At 44.9% G+C, this 23,482-nt stretch overlaps 2 protein-coding genes across 2 annotated transcripts; one reads left to right on the forward strand and one right to left on the reverse strand.

Annotated features, from left to right (window-relative positions):
- Nucleotides 1-2,673: 2,673 nt before the first annotated feature.
- gpnmb (glycoprotein (transmembrane) nmb) lies at nt 2,674-8,431 on the reverse strand (the record flags this gene model as incomplete). Its single annotated transcript, XM_080531788.1, has 11 exons — nt 2,674-2,827; nt 3,038-3,128; nt 3,376-3,593; nt 3,784-3,910; nt 5,274-5,468; nt 6,200-6,259; nt 6,366-6,683; nt 6,796-6,957; nt 7,185-7,364; nt 8,039-8,203; nt 8,299-8,431. The coding sequence occupies 11 exons, from the start codon at nt 8,429-8,431 to the stop codon at nt 2,674-2,676; spliced, it is 1,803 nt and encodes a 600-aa protein (XP_080387914.1).
- Nucleotides 8,432-17,057: 8,626 nt separating this feature from the next.
- On the forward strand, nt 17,058-22,146 carry LOC308158979 (polypeptide N-acetylgalactosaminyltransferase 15-like; the record flags this gene model as incomplete). Its single annotated transcript, XM_080532703.1, has 10 exons — nt 17,058-17,587; nt 17,749-17,915; nt 18,182-18,386; nt 18,940-19,101; nt 19,394-19,511; nt 19,915-20,109; nt 20,209-20,340; nt 20,523-20,624; nt 20,723-20,866; nt 21,949-22,146. The coding sequence occupies 10 exons, from the start codon at nt 17,058-17,060 to the stop codon at nt 22,144-22,146; spliced, it is 1,953 nt and encodes a 650-aa protein (XP_080388829.1).
- Nucleotides 22,147-23,482: the final 1,336 nt, after the last annotated feature.

Here is a 23,482-nt window from a genome sequence, read left to right on the forward strand (position 1 = left end):
TTTTTTTTTTTTCGAGCAAGCTTCTCCGGGTGCTGTGGCCACTGTGGTCAACATAGCCACTGTGTCAATGTTTGTGTCATTCAGTGCATGGTGAGGGTAGGGGGGAGTCACACTGATAGAGAAGCTTTTTTTGCTATAGGAAACGATAACTAAAAGATGCGTTTGTGTAACCAAGAGTGGCAGCAGCTGCACCTTGATTGAAGTGAATTTGTTGTTATTCATACAAAAGGCAAAAAAAAAAACTAAATGAACCTTGATTGGGATGAGGAAGAAAGAGGGAAAACTATCCAATGCCGAAATATACCAAGTATTTGTTTTCATGCAGAATGTAAATATGTTTTGATTGTGGTAAAAGTGCTTGAGTGTATCCCTGCTTCCACAGTAGAACGCTGTCTACCTCAGCTGAGGGGGATGTGGCAGTACGCGCCAACCCCACCCCCGCCCAGCGCCAACGGCGCTGCGCTACCTCAGTCCCCTGGAACACTTCTCTGCATTGGCGCATGCGTGCTCACGCGATCTGGTGTCGCGCTAACATGAGGGGCACAAGTGACACTTATTATTCCCCCGTTCCCTGCCCCTTCCTCTCCTCCTCTCTTTTTTTTTTTTTTATCTACCTCTTTAGACACGTATTTGAATTAGAGGCATACTTCTATTTGTTAGATTTAGGGTCCCTCTCCTCTGCCTCCCGCTTCCCCAGATATGAATGAAAAATAAATAATTCATGTTGTACTCATTAGAATTTAAAGATTAATCGAAAGTGATCAGAAATATTTCATTTGCCAGCGTTTTATAAATAACCTCTTCTAGCTTAATTGATTGGGATCCTCAAACATGTCGCTTTTATTTCTGCTTCTTTAATTTTTGGTGGTGTGGCTTCCATGTATTGAACTTTCTTGCTTGGGTTTTTTGTGAAACGGTCAAATCACCTCTTTATGATTTTGGATTCAATGGATGAAAGAAGAAAAAAAAATGTTTAAAAAGGGGCCTGCCTTTTGTTTCTGGTGTATGAGATTTAAGATACAAAGTCACGTCTTTTTCTTACCTTTTATGTCTTCAAGCTACATTTACCTGCTGATTTGATAGCGATTTGTTCTGTTAGCATTTCTTGGCTGTCTAATGTGGAAAATCATGTTGGTGTGGGAAGTATGAGGGACTGGGCTTGGGAGTCTTTTTCTTTTTCTTTTTTAAAATATAAAAGTGCTCTGGTTTCAGCATGATTTCCCCCCCCCCCCCGCGACCATGTTTGTGCCCCTCACTCCCCCTCACACGGCTCCACTTGTCAAATGCCTCTGAATGAATAAATAAATACAAATTGGCTCCTATCTACTGTATTTTCTGTCTGGCTTGATTCATCTGCTGTCATTTGAAATGTGTTGTCCACAACTGTAAGAAAATTACTGAGTTACTATGTCCTGGTTCCTTTCTTTAGTGAAACTGTCTGTTTTATATTAGTGGAGACCTTTCCTAGAGAGCAATGTCTGGTTCTTTCTTCTGCTCTTATTTGTCTTAGGACTATTGAGATTCATGGTAATGGTAATGAGGCTTTTACCTTGGTTATTTTCAAGCATTGTTGCGGAATGCATGCACAGTAACACACACACACACACTCCTCCAATAGATTTCAGGGACTAAGCGGTTAGTCGCAATGTTTATTAGAATCCTCATCTGAGTCCTCATCTCAGTAACCAATGGAACAGAAACACAGTAAACCAGGCCTTTTGACTGTAAAGGTGAAGTATGTAGTTGAGCACATTTCTAGCCTGTTTTCTAATGGTGGCAAACCGCAAACGTGCATCCAGTATCCTTGTAAACAAATGATTGTAGGGAAGCCCAGTGCTTGACCTCGACACCAGAATTTAGAAAGCATTTGAACATTTATAATGTGATCTAGTTTCTGTATCGCATACTGAACATTTCTAATGTGATCTAGTTTCTGTATCGCATAATGAACATTTAACACTATTTTAAAGCTCAACTATATACTGGACCTTTAAAGTCAATTAATTTATGAAACTAAATGAAATAACATGGAACAAAGAAATAAAACATTGATGAATGCAAACAAGTTATATTAATACTCTAATTTTCCCACACTCACACATTGCTTTATATAAAATCAAAATATCTAAGATTTGAATCTTTAAAAAGTCAAATCATTAGGATTGTGCATCACAATATGAAGACCTTTTAGTAGTAGTAAAACATGTTTTACCTTCCATGTCCAGGGGACAGAGCATTCTGAATGTCTTCTTGGCCTCATTCCATTTTGGCCCTAAGCCACAACCTCTAGACTGGATTGGGAGAGGGGGCTAGGGACCAAAATGGAATGGGGCCATAAAGCTGTGTGCATGGTCCAATGGATGGTCCCAACCCCAACATGAAATGTTGATAGTGCGTTATCACAAACTACTCTCAATACTCGCCTTTGTAGTAGAATTGTGCTTTCCAACAGGAACATTTACGAAACAGAAAAGCTATTATTAGTTTCACTACATTTCTTTGCAGAAGTGAAATTTAGCACTCACTTATCAACAGTGTTACTTTGACACACACTAAAATGTGAGGACGTTCTCTTGACTATTTGTATAGATGTCTTCTTCATGATGTAAAATGTGCTAAATATGGAAACTCTCAGAACAAAAGCCCTGGTTTAGCTGCAGTACTATATGGGGTCTACAGGGGGGTCCTGTCCGTCAGGAGGCGACTCCTCTCCTCATTGGTGGGGAACAACGCATCCCTCAGCCTGCCCATGTGACCTCCAACTCCAACATGGCCACTGGCATCCTCCACCAGAGACCTCCTCACGGGCCTGTACACTTTATAGCGCCTGAGAGAGAGAAAGAGAGAGATGAGAGGGGAGGGTGATAGGAGGTGAGAGGACATGTTTTAGGGAGGGCAAAGAGAGAAAAGAGGAAAACAGGTCACGGATATAAAGTAAGAAGAGAAAGAGAGACAGAGAGAGAGAGTTGTTGATGATGGAGGCCATGTGTGCCAAGTGTTTTATGTGTATTATGGTGTATTATGTGTTTGTACTCACTTGTACACCATGAAAGCGATGAAGGCAAAGATGGCCACCAGGACAGCACTGGAGGAGAGGACCACCTCAGCTGCATGGGAAGACTTAGACACTGCTGAGAAAAGAGGGAAAAGATGAGTTCGGGGGGGGGGGGGTAGAGGAGGAAGGATGAGGTAAACAGGAAAGGAAAATAGACAGAGAAAGAGAGAGGTGGAGGGATGAAGAAAAATGGTGATGGATATGGACAGAGTAACAGAGACTGAGGAAACTAACTTTAATGAACACACATTAAAGATAATAAAAGAACACAGAAATGAATGAATCTGTTCAAAAAAGACCTGTCTTGACATGTGACTGACCGGGGATGTCGGGTTTGCCGATGGTGACGATGGTGGTAGCAAGGGCCAGACTGCTGGTGCCCTCCAGAGTGATGTTGACACAATATGTCCCTGGCTCCAGGAAGGTCCGCTTCAGACGCACCTCACACCCGGAGGACGGGGGCACGTCATCACACACAATGTTCCTCACCTGTTGACAGGTAGTGTCCGACACTATGGTGCACACCGAGGTGGGGGTGCTGATGAGGGGCCGGAGGAGAGAACAAGAATAAAATTAAACATCAAATAAATATTGCTTTCAAAGTGCTTTTTTTAGATCACAGGATGTATCATTGTCAGTTACAACATCCTGTCATGATGATTATAGTAGCAAGCAGTTTATTTCTTTAGTTCAACATGATCAAGTGATCCTTGCCCTGCCCAGCTCACCTGCCCAGACACTTCACCAGGAAACTGATGTCCGTGTTGGTCACTTTGGCAGCGGACACATCCAAGATCCGACTGATTGGCTGGTTGCTTGTTAGGGTTACGTTCTGGGTTACGTTCTGCTTGGGTTCTATGGAAGAAGGAAGCTCACATGGGCATCTGCTGGGCGCTACTATGAGGGTGTGGTGAATGTGCAAGGCCATGCAGGAGTAAAGGCAAACAAAGAAGCTAAATCTGTGACCTGAAAGTGCTGGAATGCTCATTATGTCTAGGTGAGGAAGGAGGGAGTTGCTAAGGTATGTACGTATGGATGTATGGATGTATGGATGGATGAGTGGGTGGATGGGTGAATGGGTGGATGTATGGATGGATGTACGTATGGATGTATGGATGGATGTATGGATGAGTGGGTGGATGGGTGGATGGGTGGATGGGTGAGTGGGTGGATGAGTGGGTGGATGGGTGGATGGGTGGATGGGTGAGTGGGTGGATGAGTGGGTGGATGGGTGGATGGGTGGGTGGATGGATGGATGAGTGGGTGGATGGGTGGATGGGTGGATGGGTGAGTGGGTGGATGAGTGGGTGGATGGGTGGATGAGTGGGTGGATGGGTGGATGGATGAGTGGGTGGATGGGTGGATGAGTGGGTGGATGGATGTATGGATGGGTGGATGGATGAGTGGGTGGATGGGTGGATGGGTGGATGGGTGGATGAGTGGGTGGATGGGTGGATGGGTGGATGGGTGGATGGGTGGATAGGTGAATGGATGGGTGGATGGGTGGATGGGTGGATGGGTGGATGGGTGGATGGGTGGGTGGATGGGTGGATGGGTGGATAGGTGGGTGGATGGGTGGATGGGTGGATAGGTGGATAGGTGGGTGGATGGGTGGATGGGTGAATGGGTGGATGGGTGGATAGGTGAATGGATGGGTGGATGGGTGGATGGGTGGATGGGTGGATAGGTGAATGGATGGGTGGATGGGTGGATGGGTGGATGGGTGGATGGGTGGATGGGTGGGTGGATGGGTGGATGGGTGGATGGGTGGATAGGTGGATGGATGAGTGGGTGGATGGGTGAATGGGTGGATGGATGAGTGGGTGGATGGGTGGATGGGTGAATGGGTGGATAGGTGAATGGGTGGATGGGTGGATGTATGAGTGGGTGGGTGGATGGATGAGTGGATGGGTGGATGGGTGGATGAGTGGGTGGATGGGTGGATAGGTGGATGGGTGGATGGGTGGATGGGTGGATGGGTGGATGGGTGGATGGGTGGATAGGTGGATGGGTGGATGGGTGGGTGGGTGGATAGGTGAATGGGTGGATGGGTGGATGGGTGGATGAGTGGGTGGATGAGTGGATGGATGGGTGGATGGATGAGTGGGTGGATGGGTGGGTGGATGGATGAATAGGTGGATAGGTGAATGGCTTTACTGAAAAAGTTCAAGCCACTACTGTAAATTAATACAACATTGCCAATCATCGACCGCCTTACCGATGAGGGTGAATTCCCCCAGGAATGTTCCATGCAGGTAACGGAAGCATTCGGTTGCGGCCAGTCGTCTCCGGCGGAGCTGGGCCATGGGGGTGGGGCCAGAGGGCGGGGCAAAGGTGGGGTTGAACCCCTGGGTCACGTCTGCCACCGTCGGGGGAAGGGGCTCCGTCGTAGGGAAGCCAGTCGTTACAACAGCTTCATACAGACATTCAGATGTTAAATGGATGAAGCTCTGTCATGCCAAATAGTGTCCGCCTGCCAACATTTGTCTGGGTAGTGTAATCAGGTCTTTCGAACGCCATGATGCGTTTGTTGCTATGCCAACACGAGCATTCCGGACATTCCTGAGTAAACTCTACCGCTCGTTGTTTCTCCATTAGCTAAACAAACCCACATCACATCAGCCAACATAGTGATAACTATAATTCCATAACTGGATACTACTTTGTTTCCAATCATGGCTAGAGCTAGCTAGCTTACTACTTACTAATCAAATGTACATTTGGAACAGTAAAAGTTCAGTCAAATGACTGGCATGCTGCTAGATGATAAGTAAATAAGTAAGCTAGCTAGCTAGCTATGATTGGAAATGAAGTAGTATCCAGTTATGGAATTATATTTATCACTACTTTGGCTGATGTGATGTGGGTTTGTTTGCTAAACTAGCCAATTTGGTAACATTACTTGTGAAATGAGTGCCGTAATGCTAGTGGCAGCATAGCAACGAACGCGTCATGGCATTTGAAAGACCTGATTACATTACCTGGACAAATTTTGGCAGGCGGACACTATTTGGCATGACAGCTCCTCTTTCACACAATCAATGACCTACACAGACGCACACACACACACACACACACACACACACACAGATATACACACACACACACACACACACGTTTAGCTATCACTGGGCTACTCCTCACCATGGGTGGTGTCCATTCTGTGAGTGATGGCATGAGTGCCAGGGGGAGGTGTGGGTGCTGCTGGTAAAGAGAGAGAAACAAACATACATATTACATGAAGATGGACGCTCACCTGTGTGACCAATGTGGATGTGATAATGCAAGCCCAGCTGTGTGCGTACAGTACCTATGGTAGGGGCGGAGGTGACACTCTTAGGGGTGGGCATGACCGGAGGGCATTGGATGGGGAATGCTGCCTCAACTGTCAACTTGACTTGGACAATGCCAAGCGTGCTGTAGGCGTGGGTGGCCACGTTACTATGGGTGACCAGCTGGTTGCCGTCCTGGAAGTCCCAGATGTAGTTGACAGCGGCAGCGGTCTTGAGGTACTGGCTGGGGTCATGGACTTCAACACTGAACACCACATCTTCGCCGCGCACAAACACATTCTCTGACAGGTTGGCTGCTGCCTTCTGTGACATGTTGACGGCCAGGGGGATCTTATCTGAGGAGGCAAAGATAGATCCATTCATCACTGTATGTCTGTCTGTCTGTCTGAGAGAGACCAGGTGGTGTGTGTGGGAGGGCTGTTTTTTTCAGGATATTCTTGGACCCACCTGTGACGAAGAAGACGTTTTTGTCTGTGGCGAGGGGGGTGTACTTTCTGCGTTCCTTTTTCCTGTACACCATCACCTCCATTAGCCCCGCCCCCAGAGTGATGTCAGAGGTGTTAACAGTCAGGGTGGCGGAGGAGCCATCGCATACCTCAAAGTACTGACCTGAGAGGAGGGAGGTAGGGGAAAAGAAGGATGGAGGAGAGAGGTGGGGTAGAGAGGGGAGGCAAAGGTGTGGGGATGACAGTGGAAGAGATGTGATTACACCTTACGTGTGTGTGTGTGTGTGTGTGTGTGTGTGTGTGTGTGTGTGTGTGTGTGTGTGTGTGTGTGTATGTGTGTATGTGAGCATGAATAGGCCTACTGTGTGTGTAAGTATCCTGTCCTCCTACCCATTGTGTGAAACACGTAGACATAGCCCTTATGTCTCCAGTCATTGCTCTGAGGAAAGGGTTTTCCATCCGGGAACACGTTGCATTTCTTTGTGTCTGTGCACTTCGCAAAGCCATAGTCATCCAGCCAGGTGGAGGTGGTATGGTTGAACACATAGCCAGAGCGCAACTGTCCGTTAGCTGAACAGGGACAGGGAGAGAAGAGTTACTGTCAGAAATGAGTGTAATGTATTGTTCTGTTTTAAGCATGTTGGTGTTTGTATGATGCAAATGATTTGAATCAATAATATAATGATCTCAATATGTTGGCCATAGTTGGTCTTATAGGCCTATAGCCTACTATTGTTCTAGTAGCATATAGAAAAAGTTGTTGAATTTAAATGAATTTCATGATGTGCTGATGTTTTTGCTTTTTTTGTGAAGAAAAAGGCACGTTGTTGGCACTACTGTTGACAATGAAGATCTATATTCTACTCCATTATATACTAGGTAGTAAATATTTTCATAGTGGTGCTGGTGGAAAGCCAGTGGGAAGTACAGAAAGACTGTGTAAGGTAGGGAGATGAAAGGGATTATAAAAGTTAGATCTTTACCTTTTCTTTTTAGTGTTTTCCCCTGCTTTTATATGCATGCATTTTATATGCTTCTATGCATGTATATGTTTTTATATATGTTTTTATATTCACTTTATGTTCTTATTCCTGTTGTAAAGCACTTTGAGCTGCATTTCTTGTATGAAAGGTATAAATAAAGCTTTACTTACTTACTTACTTACTTACTAGGCTATTCTAAAAATGTCATAAGTGCGTAGGGTTATGTTGTGGTACTTGTGTGGTGCGGTCTTTGGGAAGCACCTGAGGCCTCCAGCTCCATACCGTCGTCACATTTCTCGTCCCACACGAGGTCCCCGTTAGCATCCTCCCTCTGACACTTCGGGTACTCCAGCTTTGCGGTGAACGAGACAAGTGAGCCATTTATCGCCGGGCTGTCGCTGGTAAGGCGGACTTTCACGGGTTTCTCTGTAGAAGATTAAACAGGACAGTAAATGCTCTAGAATCTTTCAAAGTGAAGGATGTCATGTGCGAAGTGTTTGTAGTGAGAGTCAGGTGCTTACTCTTCCTACTCATAAGGAGGTCCTTGGGGGGACCAAAAGGTGGATAGAGGTAATCGTCCCACGGGTTGCCGTCCGGATTCCACCCTGGGATCGGTGGGAACTTCGCCAATAAAGAATGTTTGTGGGGGAACATGTCCTGGTATGCTAAATGAGAGAGAGAGTGAGAGTGAGAGAGAGAAAGAGAGAGAGAGAGGGTGTGTGTGTGTGTGTGTGTGTGTGTGTGTGTGTGTGGGGGGGGGGGGATAATATCATCATAGCCAAAAGACAAGTGTAAATGTTTGATTTGACCGTTTATTATTCAATTAAATGTAAGATAGGCCTATGTGCTGATAGTTTCAGGCTGGAGCGAAAATACAACTCAAAGCCTTTTGGCGTTATGTTCACCACTAAACGACAGTTGCGGATTGCCAAGGCAGGAACGAGAGAGGGGATCATAATATACAATATACAAATATTTTGCTTGTACTCATAGTTCAAGCGCATGTTAAATGTTAGCCTAATGTATTCTATTATAAAACGTATACAAAATTTGATATTTGGAAAGAATAAAAAATAAAATAGAACTTAGCCAAACACACAGCTCCATGCATCTAAACTAATATAGCACGTATGTTTTCTTATTTTCTTAGATGATAGTGCATTATAGAATTCATGAGAGTTGTTCCCCTTATTGTTTTATCGAGTTATATAATTTGTCGGGGATACTTTTGCATTTGTATAACCTATTCACCCAGAATTGCCTCTCTCTATTTTTATTATCATAATAATGACTAAATAAAACTCCACACCAAACCATTAAAATGGTAAGCCTTACACAACAATATCAGAATGACTTTAAAAACATTTCTATAATTAGATTAATTTGTATTAAGTTGTCATAGTGAAGTTATTTGCTATTTGGTATTACGCACCACTATCATCCATTTCTAGTGATGTTGATCAATAAACACAATATATCTATTTTGAAAACAGGTGTATTGCTGTATAACCTAAAATACACAGTATGGAAAATGACAAGGAACTACATTCACAAGACATGTCGCCCATTTGTGCACGCGCGCTTCTCAGATAATTGGGCTCATGGGACTATGACTGGCAGGACAGGCGCGCGGACACTGTTTGGACAAAAGCGGTTTGCCCCTTTCCGCAGACATTGAGTGAAAAACGATATTTAGTCTAATAGAAGGCTGTGCGTTGACATGGTGGTCAATGAGTTTGATAATTACCATAAGAGAGATATGGAGATGGGCCACTGCAGAACAGAAGATACATTCTTCAAAAATGCTCTAATTTCAGTGTGGATTAGATTATCAAAACAGTAACCACAATATTTTACAAAGAGGAACATAATATAACATATTTGATTATTTCAATGTAGTCATTTATTTAGGTTACCTATGCCCCATTAACACGCAAGTGTCTATATGTAATTGACGAGCAAAGCTCGGGTCCAAATTAATTATCCAAAACTTCACTTACTTTTGCCTCCATCTGCTTTATAAACGAAAAACGTGAAAGCCAATACAAAAATATATGTAAAACTCCCCATTTCAACCTTGGAGAAAGAGCTGTTATGTGTGGATATAACAAGACTCCAAAGATATAGCCTGGTGCCTCTTCACACGGACCCCACCAAACGCAGAACTGCTCCCACGCGCTCCCTGTACACCTATTCTCTGCTCTTTCTTCCCCCGTGTGCCCCGAGATCCATAATTTAATAGCGGTGCTGCGCGCTCAAACATGTGATGTTTATAACAAGATGCACCCCATCATTCATTATAGGTATCTCTCAGTCCGCGCAGCTCGCGCGCCTCATGCGGGCTCGTCCCCATCATAGCCTTACATGTTCCTTTATACCCACTAGAACAATAACTTTATGGACGTTTATTTATACGTATCAAGGAAGAATAGACATTAGCCAATTGGGTTCGCTGATAAAGAGATGTTTAAGGACATCATTTGAGTACACTATGGCTTTAGGCATGAAATAAGCCTACAATCCAATGCGTTATGCTTAATGCTGATACCAGACGTGAAGTGTGAATGGAATTAGATATGGTCTCGAAGAGTAAACTCATCTTGTTCTAATGTGTGATCAAGAACCACAGTCGACATTTGAAGGATCAAAACATGGTTGACATTGGATCTCACTGATGGCTTAGGAAATATTGTACTCTAAACCTAAATGAAGATGTTATGTTAGTTAAATGTTAGTTCTTCTTGTTCGGACGTATTTTCTTATACATTTAATTCAGTCATATCTCATGTGGATTGTCATGTTGTCTGTTCTATGCAGTTTCATTTGGATCTTGTCGATGTTTTCGCTAGAATGTTTTTAGTGTCGTTAATATTGGATAACCTAGTCCCTAACTCCTTCGAGGTGGATATGATCAATAAGGAGGAAATGATGGTTTTTGAGGACGTAATAATCAAGTAGGCTAGGCTATTCATATAGGCCTACACAAATTGTAAAAGAGCAATGTCAGGCTATATTTTTATAAGGCGTAAACATTTTTTTTAATCAAACATAATATGTTATTTAATATTATTAGTCATAGGCCTGGGGACATTCACGTCACCATTCCTACACAGCGTATAGGCACGTGTTGGGCAAACGCAAAGCGGATAACCGGTTAGGACCGTTAGGTCTATCATATTAGCGATAGCTCCAGTTCAACCTGTGACCATACAAGGTTGCTGTCACGAGAACAACGTTTCTAAACATTAACCCTCTATGATAAACTGCGCGAAGGGACGAAAATATTTCTTTATTTTCTACTAAATCATTGTAGGCCTATTCAGATGTATTGTTTTGTCAACAGGATTACCAAGAATAAACAGGACTAATATTAATAAACATTCCGACCCATAAGGAAATCAGATACGATTTGGCATAATTTATGCAACAGAGAGATGGACGACGCCAGAAGTCACGAGAAATGAGAAAATTGGGATGATGATGATGATGATTATTCGGTTTGCCAAATCCCACCGTTTCCCGCCAGTGATATAGGCTATTAAATGAATGTGCAATAACACTATGTGCAATATGACAACCCTCGGGTACATAAGGTTCAGAGATAGGAAATGTTAGAATATAGGTATAGCATAGCATAGAGTACAGCACAGTGTTTTATTTGTATAGTATAGTATAGTATAGTGGATAGTGTACATAGCCTTTATTTATGTAAACCATCTCTTTTCCCTTCTTGTTTTTAGTTTTTTTTCCTAGCACCAGGGGAGCCCCCCCTCCCAAATTTCGTTGTATGGTACCTGTACTGTATTAATGACAATAAAGACCATTCATTCATTCATATTAAGCGTGTACCCGTCAGTCCAAGTGGTGGTGTCTTTATGAATCCATACAGGTTAATCAAATACATATATGTTGAAGGCCACGCCCTCATGTTTTTCTAACCAGGTACTTAGTTAGAAGCCACACTACATTTTTGCACGGAGAATGTATATAGGCCTAGGCCTATGTTAATAAGAGTGTAACAGAGCTCAAAGACTCTTGAAGACATTTGAAGAGAAGACAGACATTTGAAGAGAAGACAGACATTTGAAGAGATGCTCTATTATGATTTGATGAACTCAATTAGACATAACAAGAGACACAAGTTTGGACTACTGACTCCCAGCCACTTAATCACATGACTACTGCATCTTATCTCTCTGTAATATTTGTCTTACAAACAGACAGGCACGTGCAAGTTAACATTTAGCACAACTAATAGATAGTTGGATAAATATGTGTGTGTGTGTGTGTGTGTGTGTGTGTGTGTGTGTGTGTGTGTGTGTGTGTGTGTGCATGTGCCTGTGCCAGAAACTTCACTATTAACTGCTGTAGACTTGTGATAGTTTGTCAACTGATTATTAATGCTATATTCATATTTTCAGTGAATAATATGATATATTGGATACTAATCATTTGACTGTTGTAGTGAACCTTTGACTTGAGACTCATGTTGACTTTTTGTAGCTACTGTTGTTGCAATAACACATTCCTGAGCATATATAGCGGTGAAAGGTTACCTATGATTTGTATGAAGAGGTGAAAAGTTACATCTGGTTTAAAGTTTAAGAGGTGAAAAGTTGGGAACAAAGAGGTCATTTGGGAAATAAAAAGGCTGCTTTTCAAGGAAATCTTTGAGGTTTTTCTCTGCCCTGTGTTGTAGAGTATCTCTCTCTGTGCATAATGATTTCGGTGTATTGAAAAGTTTCTGTCAAATAAAATGAGGTCTGAATTAACTTTGTTACGTATGTTTTTAGGACATTTCTGTTTTATTGGGATAGAGACAGGAGAGATTGACAGGAAAGATGGGTGAGAGAGAGGACGGATGACATGCAGGATATGTCGATGGCCGCAATCGAGCCGTGGACCCTGCGATTATATGGCTGACGCCTTAATGTGCTATGCCACCTTAATGTGCTATGCCACCAAGCACCCCTAACTTTGGTTTCTTGATAACAGATACATAAGAATTCAAGCTTCCTAGCACCAGGGGAGCCCCCCCTCCCAAATTTCGGTGTTTGGTACCTGTACTATATCAATGACAAATAAAGACCATTCATTCATTCATTCAATAAAGACCATTCATTCAAGTTTGGAGGGTTTTCCCTCCACACTGCAGCACAGCTAAACCTCCAGCAGAGAGCAGCACTACTCTGTCTCAGTGAGCTGGAGGCTCCAGATCCAGTCTGTGCTCCAGACAAGAGTCCAGGTTTCACTGACTGCAAAACAATGAACTCAGACGAACAACATGACATTGAATCACTTCCCAAAACTAACTTTTGCAATTGTTTGATATTTAATACTAACACTCACTACCAAATTAATGTCCTGTGTGTGTGCATGCGTGTGCATCTGTATGCATCTGTGTGTGTGTGTGTGTGTGTGTGTGTGTGTGTGTGTGTGTGTGTGTGTGTGCGCGCGCGTGTGCGCGTGCGTGCGCATCTGTATATCTGTGTGTGTGTGTGTGTGTGTGTGTGTGTGTTTTAGGGGGAGGACACATGCTAGCACTTGTCCCTCTTCTTTACGATTTAGCTACATCACTGGCAAGTGGAAGGAATGCAGGAACATTCCTGAGGATGCATGGGACTAGCCCTCCTGTGTGTGTGTGTGTGTGTGTGTGTGTGTGTGTGTGTGTGTGTGTGTGTGTGTGTGTGGGCATGGGTGTGTGCATGTGACTGTGTTTGTGTGTATGTGTGTGTGTGTGTGTGTGTGTGTGCAGCTGGCTGGCTGGCTGGCTAGCCTGGCTGTGTTGCAGACTCTATCGGCCATGTGTCTGGCTGTTGTGTGGTCGTCTGGAACTCTGGCAGTGGAAACTTGTGTGTCTGTTTTGGCTGGAGGATGGAACGTATGGGTGTGGTTTTCTGTGCAGATGGAAATGTCAGACTTGTTGCGAAATGTACCGTTTTGTTTTGGGATTCATAATTCACGCTCCTGCAGATTCTTCCTCTACAACATCAGTAGGATACGTCCATTCCTCACCAGAGAGCCAGCTCAACTCTTGGTCCAGACACTGGTCATCTCCCGGCTTGACTACTGCAATGCACTCTTGGCCGGGCTCCCCGCCTACTCCATCAGATCTCTGCAGCTCATCCAGAAATCTTCCGCCTGTCTGGTGTTCAACCTCCCCAAATTCGCCAATGTTACCCCTCTACTTTGCATTCTTCACTGGCTCCCAGTAGCAGCTCGCATCAGGTTCAAGACCCTGCTGCTTGCCTACCGGGCAGCAAAGGGAACTGCCCCCTCCTACATGCAAGCAATGGTCAGCCACCAAACACCTCACTCCGCTCTTCCACCTCTGCTGGCCGACTGGTACCACCGCCTCTGGTGTTCCCCAATTATAAAAACCTAATGACGACAGACAGGGGTAGGGAAGTAACACATCACATGAACATTAAACAAGAAATAATGAATGGTCAAAACTTAACTCGCCCCAGGCGGCGAGACTCTCCCTCGGGGTCTGAAGCTTGTTGCATGATCCGACCCCCCGGGGGAACCGGAACAACAGTCGGTTGTGCTGACTAGCGGCAGGCCGAGTGCTGAATCCCAAGGCTGGAGAATGTAGGAGAGTGCGCACACCCCTACAATCCCCGGCCCTATCTGGCTAAAGGAGGCACCTAGTCTCCCCTCCTAATGTCTGGAACTCTCCCCCTGGCTGCCTATCTTCATCACCAGCAGCATACAAACTGTGAATGACCCCCTCCCTCCGTGTGAAGAGTCCTGTACTCCAGCAGCCCTGAAAGAATGCTTTGCTCTTTCTTTTATCCCCATGATGCTTTCCACAGTGCACGGCTGTCCATAATTAGGCAATCAGCCCGAATGTCCCTTCCCACACAGGTTCATCACAATATCAACACAGCTCCAGTGTCACAGGTCAATCATTTATTGGCCCTAGTAGGGGGCAGATAGATTATCTATAGATAAACCTATTGAAGAAGACCATGCCTTGATCCAATTGGCTGATGCCTTCCCAGCTCTTAGGAAGTCCCACACTAGTTGACTACACGCCCCTATTGCTGTCACAAATGCAGCGAATGGGAAAGATAGCATGTGCCTTCCCTAGGGGTATTAGTGGAAGCTCCAAAACATAGTTTACAACAACTAAAAAGGTTCTTAAACACTGCTGACATTTCACAGTCCTATCCTGTAACTTTAAGAACTAGCTGTTCTCACATTCTTCTCTCTCTCATTTTATCTCTCTCAAGTCCCTCTTCTGTCTGTCACTAACTCTGTCTTTCTCCTCCTAACTTTCTCTCTCCAACTCTTTTTTTCCCCTTGCTCTCTTCCCCTTTCCCTCACCTCTCCTCTCTCTACATATTCATAGCCCCGCCCCTTCTTCCCCTCACCTCTCCTCGCTCTACATATTCATGCCCCCCCTTCTCTCCAGCCCCCCCCCCCCCTTCCCCTCACCTCTCCTCTCTTCATAGCCCCCCACCTCTCTCTCTTTCTCTCTCTCCAGGTGTCGCTGCCCCTGTGTAATCATCAGATCCCTATGGACTCCATCATTATCCAGAGGCCCTGAGCAAGAGTAATGTCTATGCCCTCTCATCCTTTGAGTGGGACCTTTTAGAGGGGGACTCAATTCCTTTTTCCTTTGAAGGGGACCCTTTGGTTGGGGACACAATGGACCCTGTCACCCAATCATTCAAGGTAATTACAGGCACAACAACCAGGAAAACACAGGGATCTCATCTCTGAAACACAGATCAATGGACTGAAACAAGGAGCTAAATCTGTCAATACTGCCAAGACCGACAGATATGCAAAGGTGGGGTAGTAGTTACAGCATCTTTCAGGTGATAAGCAAACAAGCCAACAAATAGACAGAAACATATGGACAGACAGAGACAAATGTGGACAGCATAGACACTTCTTTCTGACCCATCACACATTAACACATCATCCCCAATGCACCCTCTCAGAAGTAAACGTATCTTTTAATGTTGAAAGTGTAGGCTATTCATCTAAATAGGATGGGGAGTAGGCTAGTCTCTGGGTCCGGGGGGAGCCAAAGCGCCGTGCTTCCAGTGGAAGGAAAATAGGCTCTGAGGCTGCCAAGAATCAATGTGAAAACCGGAGAGATCGTGTCTGTGGCGGCGGGGCTCCACAGCGCACACTGCCGGTCATGGGACTGCGAGGCCCGCCGCCAGCTGGCCCGAGGGAAACATCTTTGATGTGTGACGCAGCGGGGAGAAGCGTCGAACTCCACCAAGTGTAATCGAGTTGAGATGTTAAACTCACTCCTCAAGTTCAAAGGTCATACCCCCTCCCGCCATGTCCTGGTTTACGTCGTGTGTTTAAGGAGACGGTCACTCACGTGTGTTGACAAGTCAAGAGGTGCAAATTCAAGACCAGGTCCGAGCAACTTCAATTGCTGGGCTGCTGTTTGCAACAACTTGACAATCTGTTTCACAAGCAGGCAGGGGCACACACTATAAACTGTTGATGAACGAAAAGAAGAATAAAATACCTAATTATTCTGTGTTGATCCTATCTGAGCATGTATTTCAAGACTATTTCCCTATGATACCAATATCTTTAATGAATAGCATCCTATAGGATAACACGTTTTGGGTATCACCAAATCGGTCTCTCCTTTTATTTTCGCCTATTTTTAAAATCGTTGGCTCGACATTCATTTACGATAAATAATTAAAGGCTAATCAAAAACTGTAAAGAATTTCTCAACGGGTCTCAAATCCGCTACTCTTGTCTTGAATGGGTTAAATCTCGCGTTAGATCCATGGGGGCGTAGTAGAAGGGGACGTGGTCAGCGCAGCTCTCTCGCGCACCTCTAGTTTGAACGATGCAAGCCGGGCATAATGAACCACCTGTCCAGTGTCCGCTCAACCGACTGATGCCCATGTCACCGCGAAGCGCTGCGCGGCGGCAGACTTGATAAAGATCTCGCATAACAATAAAGATACCGATAGGTAGGCTATGCAAAGTCGACAGATAGTTCTACTATTGCAAGTTGTTTGCGCTTTAAGGAAGACCGGGAGCAGCCATGGAGACATTCAACATCAGCAACAGCTGTTGCTGCTGTGCGCAACGTCTTTTGATTGGCATGTGATTCTGGAGTATCTCGTGTTGGAACCCCGGCCGGCAGGTCTAATGCAACTTCCACAGTTTAAGTCGTTAAGCACCATGTCATCCTCTCTCTCTCACAGTAAATGACGGGGGAGTGAGACTGTATTGATTTCTCAGTGCGTAAACGCAACCCGCTCTTCTTTCTCCGTATATCAGTATGAGACTTTTGAGACCCAGACGCTGCCGGCGACAGATGTTCTGTCTCTGGGTGCTGCTCCTCGCCCTCGCCCTGGCCACGCTGGGACTCATGGACTACATCTTTCGGGACCAGACTCAATTGCCACCGAGCTTGCCCCGCCGTCCTCTCCAGCGGCTCTCCGGTCCAGCCGACCTGGAGGTGATTGTGGACTCCAAGGACCGGGTGGGACTGGAGCACGGTCTCGGTCTCTCGCCGCTCGACTCGCTGCAAGAGGACCAGCTTCTCTTTGTGCCCTCCTCTACCCGGGGGAGAGACCCGGCTCCGCCGCCGAGGAAGGGGAGTTACCGGGTGGTTATATCGAGCGTAAAAAAGGAGTCGGGGGTCCCGGTGTTACCGACGCATGGGCATATGGGGAAACCGGTAAGGCTAAAGCTAGAGGGTCTGGAGAAAGGGATGGAGCAATCCGCACTGCAGAAATACGGTTTCAATGAGGTGATCAGCGAACGGATGTCCCTGCACCGCCGACTGCCCGAGGCGCGCCATCCTGCGTAAGTGCCCAAGGGGCGCCAGCAGGAGAAATAGGGAAGCCTTTATAGGAGCTTGTAGCCTACAATGTCAAAGTAACCACAAAATCTGTCATATGATTGTGTGTGTGCGTGCGTAATTGAGTCCCTCGCTATACCCCTGTCCAATGGGAATCCTTTGACAGGTGCCTCTCGGAGCGCTATAGTGAGTCTCTGCCGTCAACGAGCGTTGTGATATGTTTCCACGACGAGGCATGGTCCACGCTCCTGCGCACCGTGCACAGCGTGCTCGACACCGTTCCAAAGCAGCACCTGCGGGAGGTCCTGCTCGTGGACGACCTCAGCCAGCACGGTGAGGGCATTCATCCATCCATCCATCCATCCATCCATCCATCCATCCATCCATCCAGCTCTCTATCTATCTATCTATCTATCTATCTATCTATCTATCTATCTATCTATCTATCTATCTATCTATCTATCTATCTATATCCACCCATCTATCTAGTCTGTCTGTCTACCTGTGTGAATAGGCATGTGTGTAATTATGTATGTGTCTTTAGAGCATACATGACGACTGACCCTCACTCTGTCTGTGACCCTGTTGTATGTTCCTAGGTCACTTGAAGAGTGTTCTGAGTGAGTATGTGTCCCATCTAGAGGGGGTGCTTCTGGTCCGCAGCACACGGCGCCTGGGCTTGGCTGGGTGTCGCTCTCTGGGCGCGGACAGAGCAGTAGGGGAGATACTGGTGTTCATGGACTCTCACTGTGAGTGCCATCAGGGTTGGCTGGAGCCACTACTGGAGAGAGTGGCACAAGACAGGTACAGTTGGCTGCACACATACTATACTCTGTGTGTGTGTGTGTGTGTGTGTGTGTGTGTGTTTCATCTAACAGGTAGGGCTGTGTTTGAGTGAGTGTTGTGTGTCTGTCCAATCCTTGGCTCTGATCACCTGGCTCTAGGCCTCAGGACCTATATCCCGCAGGGTAGCAGTCATTTTCAACAAGCTGACATAATCTGATTTGTTATCCTGAAGTTTGGTACCACTTCTAAACTCCCTCTTTGTATCCCCTTTTATCTTTCCTCCCTTTTACCTTTCCTCCCTTCCTGCTTCCCCTCCCAGCATCACCTCTCATGTTACTTCATTGAATGTGTCCCATATGCTATGTGAAGACCACCTGTATGATCAAATTCCTTTCCCTGACACCTCACCTCAAATATTCAAGTGTTTTCCAGTTGCTTTAAAAATAATAATAATTTGGGGATTGGGGAAATGTAGGTTAATATGGTGTTTTATGGAGATATGTAAGATTAAATACAATACTCAATGCTAAATTGTCTCTGTGGTGCCCCTCGCCCCCTCCTCTACCCCCAGAACTCGAGTGGTGTCCCCTATCATAGATGTCATAGACTGGCAGACATTTCAATACAATGCCACCCAGTGGCCAGTCAGGGGAGTGTTTGACTGGAGACTGGACTTCCACTGGGAGAGAGTCTCAGAACAGGAAAACCAGGAGTCATCTGTTCAACCTATCCGGTAAATTAAAAAATCCCAGTGACCCTGTTAGATATGAGGAGAGGCCGCTACTTTTTGTGAGTTACTACTTTTGTGAGTTTCTCCCGACCACCCAGCAAAGCTGTGAAAGAGTAAATCGGTGTTTGCAGGTCAATCCTCTGTGTGTGAAAGATAAGCGATTTGTTAAATGAATAACTATGCTGGTGTAGGAGACAAGTGGGATTTTTTTAAAGAGATAAAGTAGTACTTGAGCTACAAAGTTTTCAGGAAACTGCATAACCTATTGCTGATCTCTTCTGGTTTGTTGTCATAGGAGCCCTGCGTTGGTGGGTGAAGTCCTAGCCATTGACAGACATTTCTTCCTGAGTGTGGGAGCCTATGACCCCGGCATGCTACTCTGGGGGGGAGAGCATATTGAACTATCAATCAGGGTAAAGAAATGACATCTATGGGGGGAGGGATCATTATTGGAACATTTTATATTTCTATATTGATTCCTAAAAAAAATCAATCTAATGTGATAACTTTATTGTCCCACAGTGGAAATAGCCTTGGACACACAAAGCTTCTGTATGAAAATCCACATATTTAGAAGATATACAGTATATATGAAATAATGCCCGCTCCACATTAGACATCTCACCGTACACACATTGTGTGATGGAGTAATGACTGGTCATACCTGCCAAAGATGTATCTTTCGAGTGTTTCACAAAAGTGTTTCTGTAACATTCCCTTCCATGGGATTTGGCGTTAGCATGTTTCTGTAGAATCTGGAATGCTCCCCATGCTGCTTAATGTATTTTCCTAATGGCATTTCCTGTCCCTGTCCAGGTGTGGTCATGTGGAGGCTCCATGGAGGTGGTACCCTGCTCCCGCGTGGCCCACCTGCAGCGCCACCACCAGCCGCACCCCCTCCCCGACCAGGATACCCTCCAGAGGAACAAGATACGCATCGCTGACACCTGGCTGGATGCTTACAAGAACATCTTTTACAAGAGGGACACTCTGGCTCACTTCATCAGGCAGGTAGGGTGTGTGTGTGTGTGTGTGTGTGTGTGTGTGTGTGTGTACCTTTTTGTGAAAGAGATCATATTCAAATGCTGTGATTTTCTCTTCCTTGTGCAGGCTGAGAACTCAAACGTCACAGAACGTGTGAGACTAAAGAAGACCCTAGGCTGCAGAAACTTCCACTGGTTCCTGACTAATGTCTACCCAGAACTCTATGTACCCCAGGACAGACCAGCACTCTCAGGAGAGGTAAGGTTCACATACATACACACACACACACACACACACACACACACACACACACACACACACACACACACTCACACACAATACTCATATGTCGTAATATGTTATTTCTTGTTGTTTCTTATATGTTGACCATTAATATATTGTGTTAATTAATGAACATTAATGTATCTGTATGTTTGAAGCTATACAATGTTGGCACTGGCTATTGTGCAGATTACCCTCAAGGGCAGGGGGCACAGGGGGGGACAATGGACATAGCACCCTGCAGCGGAAACGGCAACCAGGTAACCATGACAATAACAACGCTGATAATGAGGATGATAATGCTTACGATGAAGTCTGTGTGATTGAACTGGGTTATTCTCATCATATTCATCCCCAGCACTGTGAGCTGAACTCTATGGGGGAGGTCCGTTGGGGACCCGCAGGGGCTCTGTGTTTTGATGCCCGGGCTGAGAGAGTGGTCCTCACACCCTGCCCTGCCCATCAGCCCCCCCATAGCAAACCCCAGTGGAGAGTCATAAAGGTCAGTTAAAGCACCTTAAACCCACATAAAGCACCTACAGACAAAAGTCAAAGCTTGCCTAAGCTTTTTATACCGGAACAAGGCCTCTTTCACCCATGCAGCCAAACATACCCTTGTCAAGATGACCATCCTGCCCATATTTGACTATGTTGATACCATCTATAGGATGGCAGCTCAGTCTGCCATCAGGAAACTCGACACACTCCATCACTCCGCCATTCGTTTTGCCACTGGTGCGCCTTTCACAACTCACCACTGTGACCTGTACACCCTTGTAGACTGGACATCTCTCTTCACAGCAGACGGCTCTGTCACTGGCTTCATCTTATCTACAGAACCATACTTTGCAAAACACCTCTCTACCTCTCATCCCTTCTGCACCTCTCTCACCGCCCCGTCATCGTTCTAAGATCCAGTGATCTTGTCCGACTCACCATCCACAAAGCCCGTACCGTTGTCGGTCGCAGCGCTTTCCGGTTCGCTGCAGCACACGACTGGAACACCTTACAGAACACCCTCAAACTCACCGCCCTCACCACACTCACTGCTTTCAAACAAATCCTGCATCGAACCATAGTCGATCAATGCACCTGCTGATCACCGTTTCTCACCCATTCCATAACCCATCACTGCCTCATTTTAAGTACCCCTGCTCCACTCCCCCCGCTATCCCTCACCTCCGCTCTTCCTCTCCCCTACCTCCTCCTTCTCTCTCCCCTCTCTCTGACTGTTAGTATTTTAATGCATCTGTACCCCCCCCAAAGAGCCATTGCTTTTTGGTCAGGCTGCATTTGTAAATAAGAATTAGTTCTTACATGTTTGCCTGGTTAAATAAAGGTTAAATAAATAAAAGGGCAGGGGTCATATCCTAAGAGCACATAATTGCACACAAAATAACGATTCACTTCCATAGGAAATGCTAGTATTTTGCTGGTTTTTGTATTTGACACAGAGAACAATTGATACAAGAGGTATGTGTTCATCAATAGCTAATTACCCACCAGGGTAATGCTTAACTTGCAAAACAAAAGGGTAAAGCAGGTGGGCCTAATGCTAACACAGGTCTGTTTCTGCCCCAACAGTTGAGCGGCCAGGTTGTTAACCTGCAGACTCAGCGATGTCTGGAGGCTGTGAAGGAGGAGGGGGCTCAGCAGGGCAACATCAGAGGGCACCTCAGTGGGGGCAATGCAACAGGCAGAGGTCTGTTTTTGCGACCTTGTGCCCATCATCCCCGACAACAATGGCACTTTGAGCAACTAGTAGTCCCAAAAGGAGCATGACGCAGACATGGCACGGCACATCAATGTCATGTTTTTAGATAAGCTATCGTTGATAGTTGCACATGTTGTGATCAATTGTGTATGGTACATGTATGGGCAGGAGGTAGGGTAAAATGCAATAATCAAATACAGTATCTATGATTATGGTTTTTGTGCATAGCCTATAATAGTTCAGCACATTTGTGTCATGTTTTGTTATTAGCTCCCAGCTTCCCTTATTGCCTGTACTCTGATGATTTTGTTCCTGTTTTAAGGACGTACAATGCAAATATAATATGCCGTGGAAATGAATAACCAGTGATTAAATGAGTAAATGAGTTTTTACAATATTACACAGAGAAATTCTAATAAGATTATGTTTTGTGAAATTATTGCAGATTGTAGCCGTCGATATATGATTTAATCTGGATTGATTTACATAAGTGCCAAACAATCAATTGTTATCCTAATGAAGAATTTAAAGAAAATGTCAATATTCAATGATAAATGTGTCCACATTAAAGTTATGTGAAATGTATGGGTACAATCATTCAGATTATCTTTGTATGAATTATTGATATTTATGGTAAGAATGACTGATTTAATTGTTTTGATGATAACAGGTCATTTGTATTTCACAACAGATTAAACCAAATTTGGGACAGGAAGTGGTAGAGCCTCAACCCTGACAAATAGGCTACGTATTTTTCAATAATTTACATTACTTGTTAAATAGACAAACCTATAACAATAATAATAATATCCATACATATTCGTCATCAGTAAAGTTATATCGAAATATATATTTTACAAATAAAAACCAAGGTTGGAAAACGGCAAACACCCCTTATATTATTTCCTCTTGGAGTATCCCAATTGGGTTTAAGCAAGTTCATTGGGCGTGGCGCTCAATTTGACACTTTCAGTTCAACTTGTTAACGAACGGTGTCACTTCAAGCGGGGGAAGAGAATTGCGCGGTCGCGTGTATACTAATGTATTCTGTTTTTACGGTTTTAGAAATGGTGAGTATTCTGTCACTTACAGTATCCTAGTATACTATGATTAACAGTGGTTTCAACGAATTAAAAAATCTCATCGCTTTGCTAACACCGTCCTAAATTAGCTTGTTTCGCTTTTTTTCGCTGCTAATCTTCTGGTAAACGATTTTTGACAGTTGAAATGCTTGGATAAATGGAGATGATGTTAGTTCTAGTTAACTAGTTGACAATATTATCAGGTTTGTCTGGCCCTTACTTTGTTTGATGATCGTTTAAATTTGCCCGCCACGTTTTAGCAATAGTCGCTAGCTAAGTTCTACTAGCACAGCGCGAGCAAACCTCTAGCCGCTAGCTAGTT

Source organism: Nansenia antarctica, assembly GCF_963989245.1.
Source record: "Nansenia antarctica genome assembly, chromosome: 5".
In the NCBI taxonomy this organism is placed as follows: Eukaryota; Metazoa; Chordata; class Actinopteri; order Argentiniformes; family Microstomatidae; genus Nansenia; species Nansenia antarctica.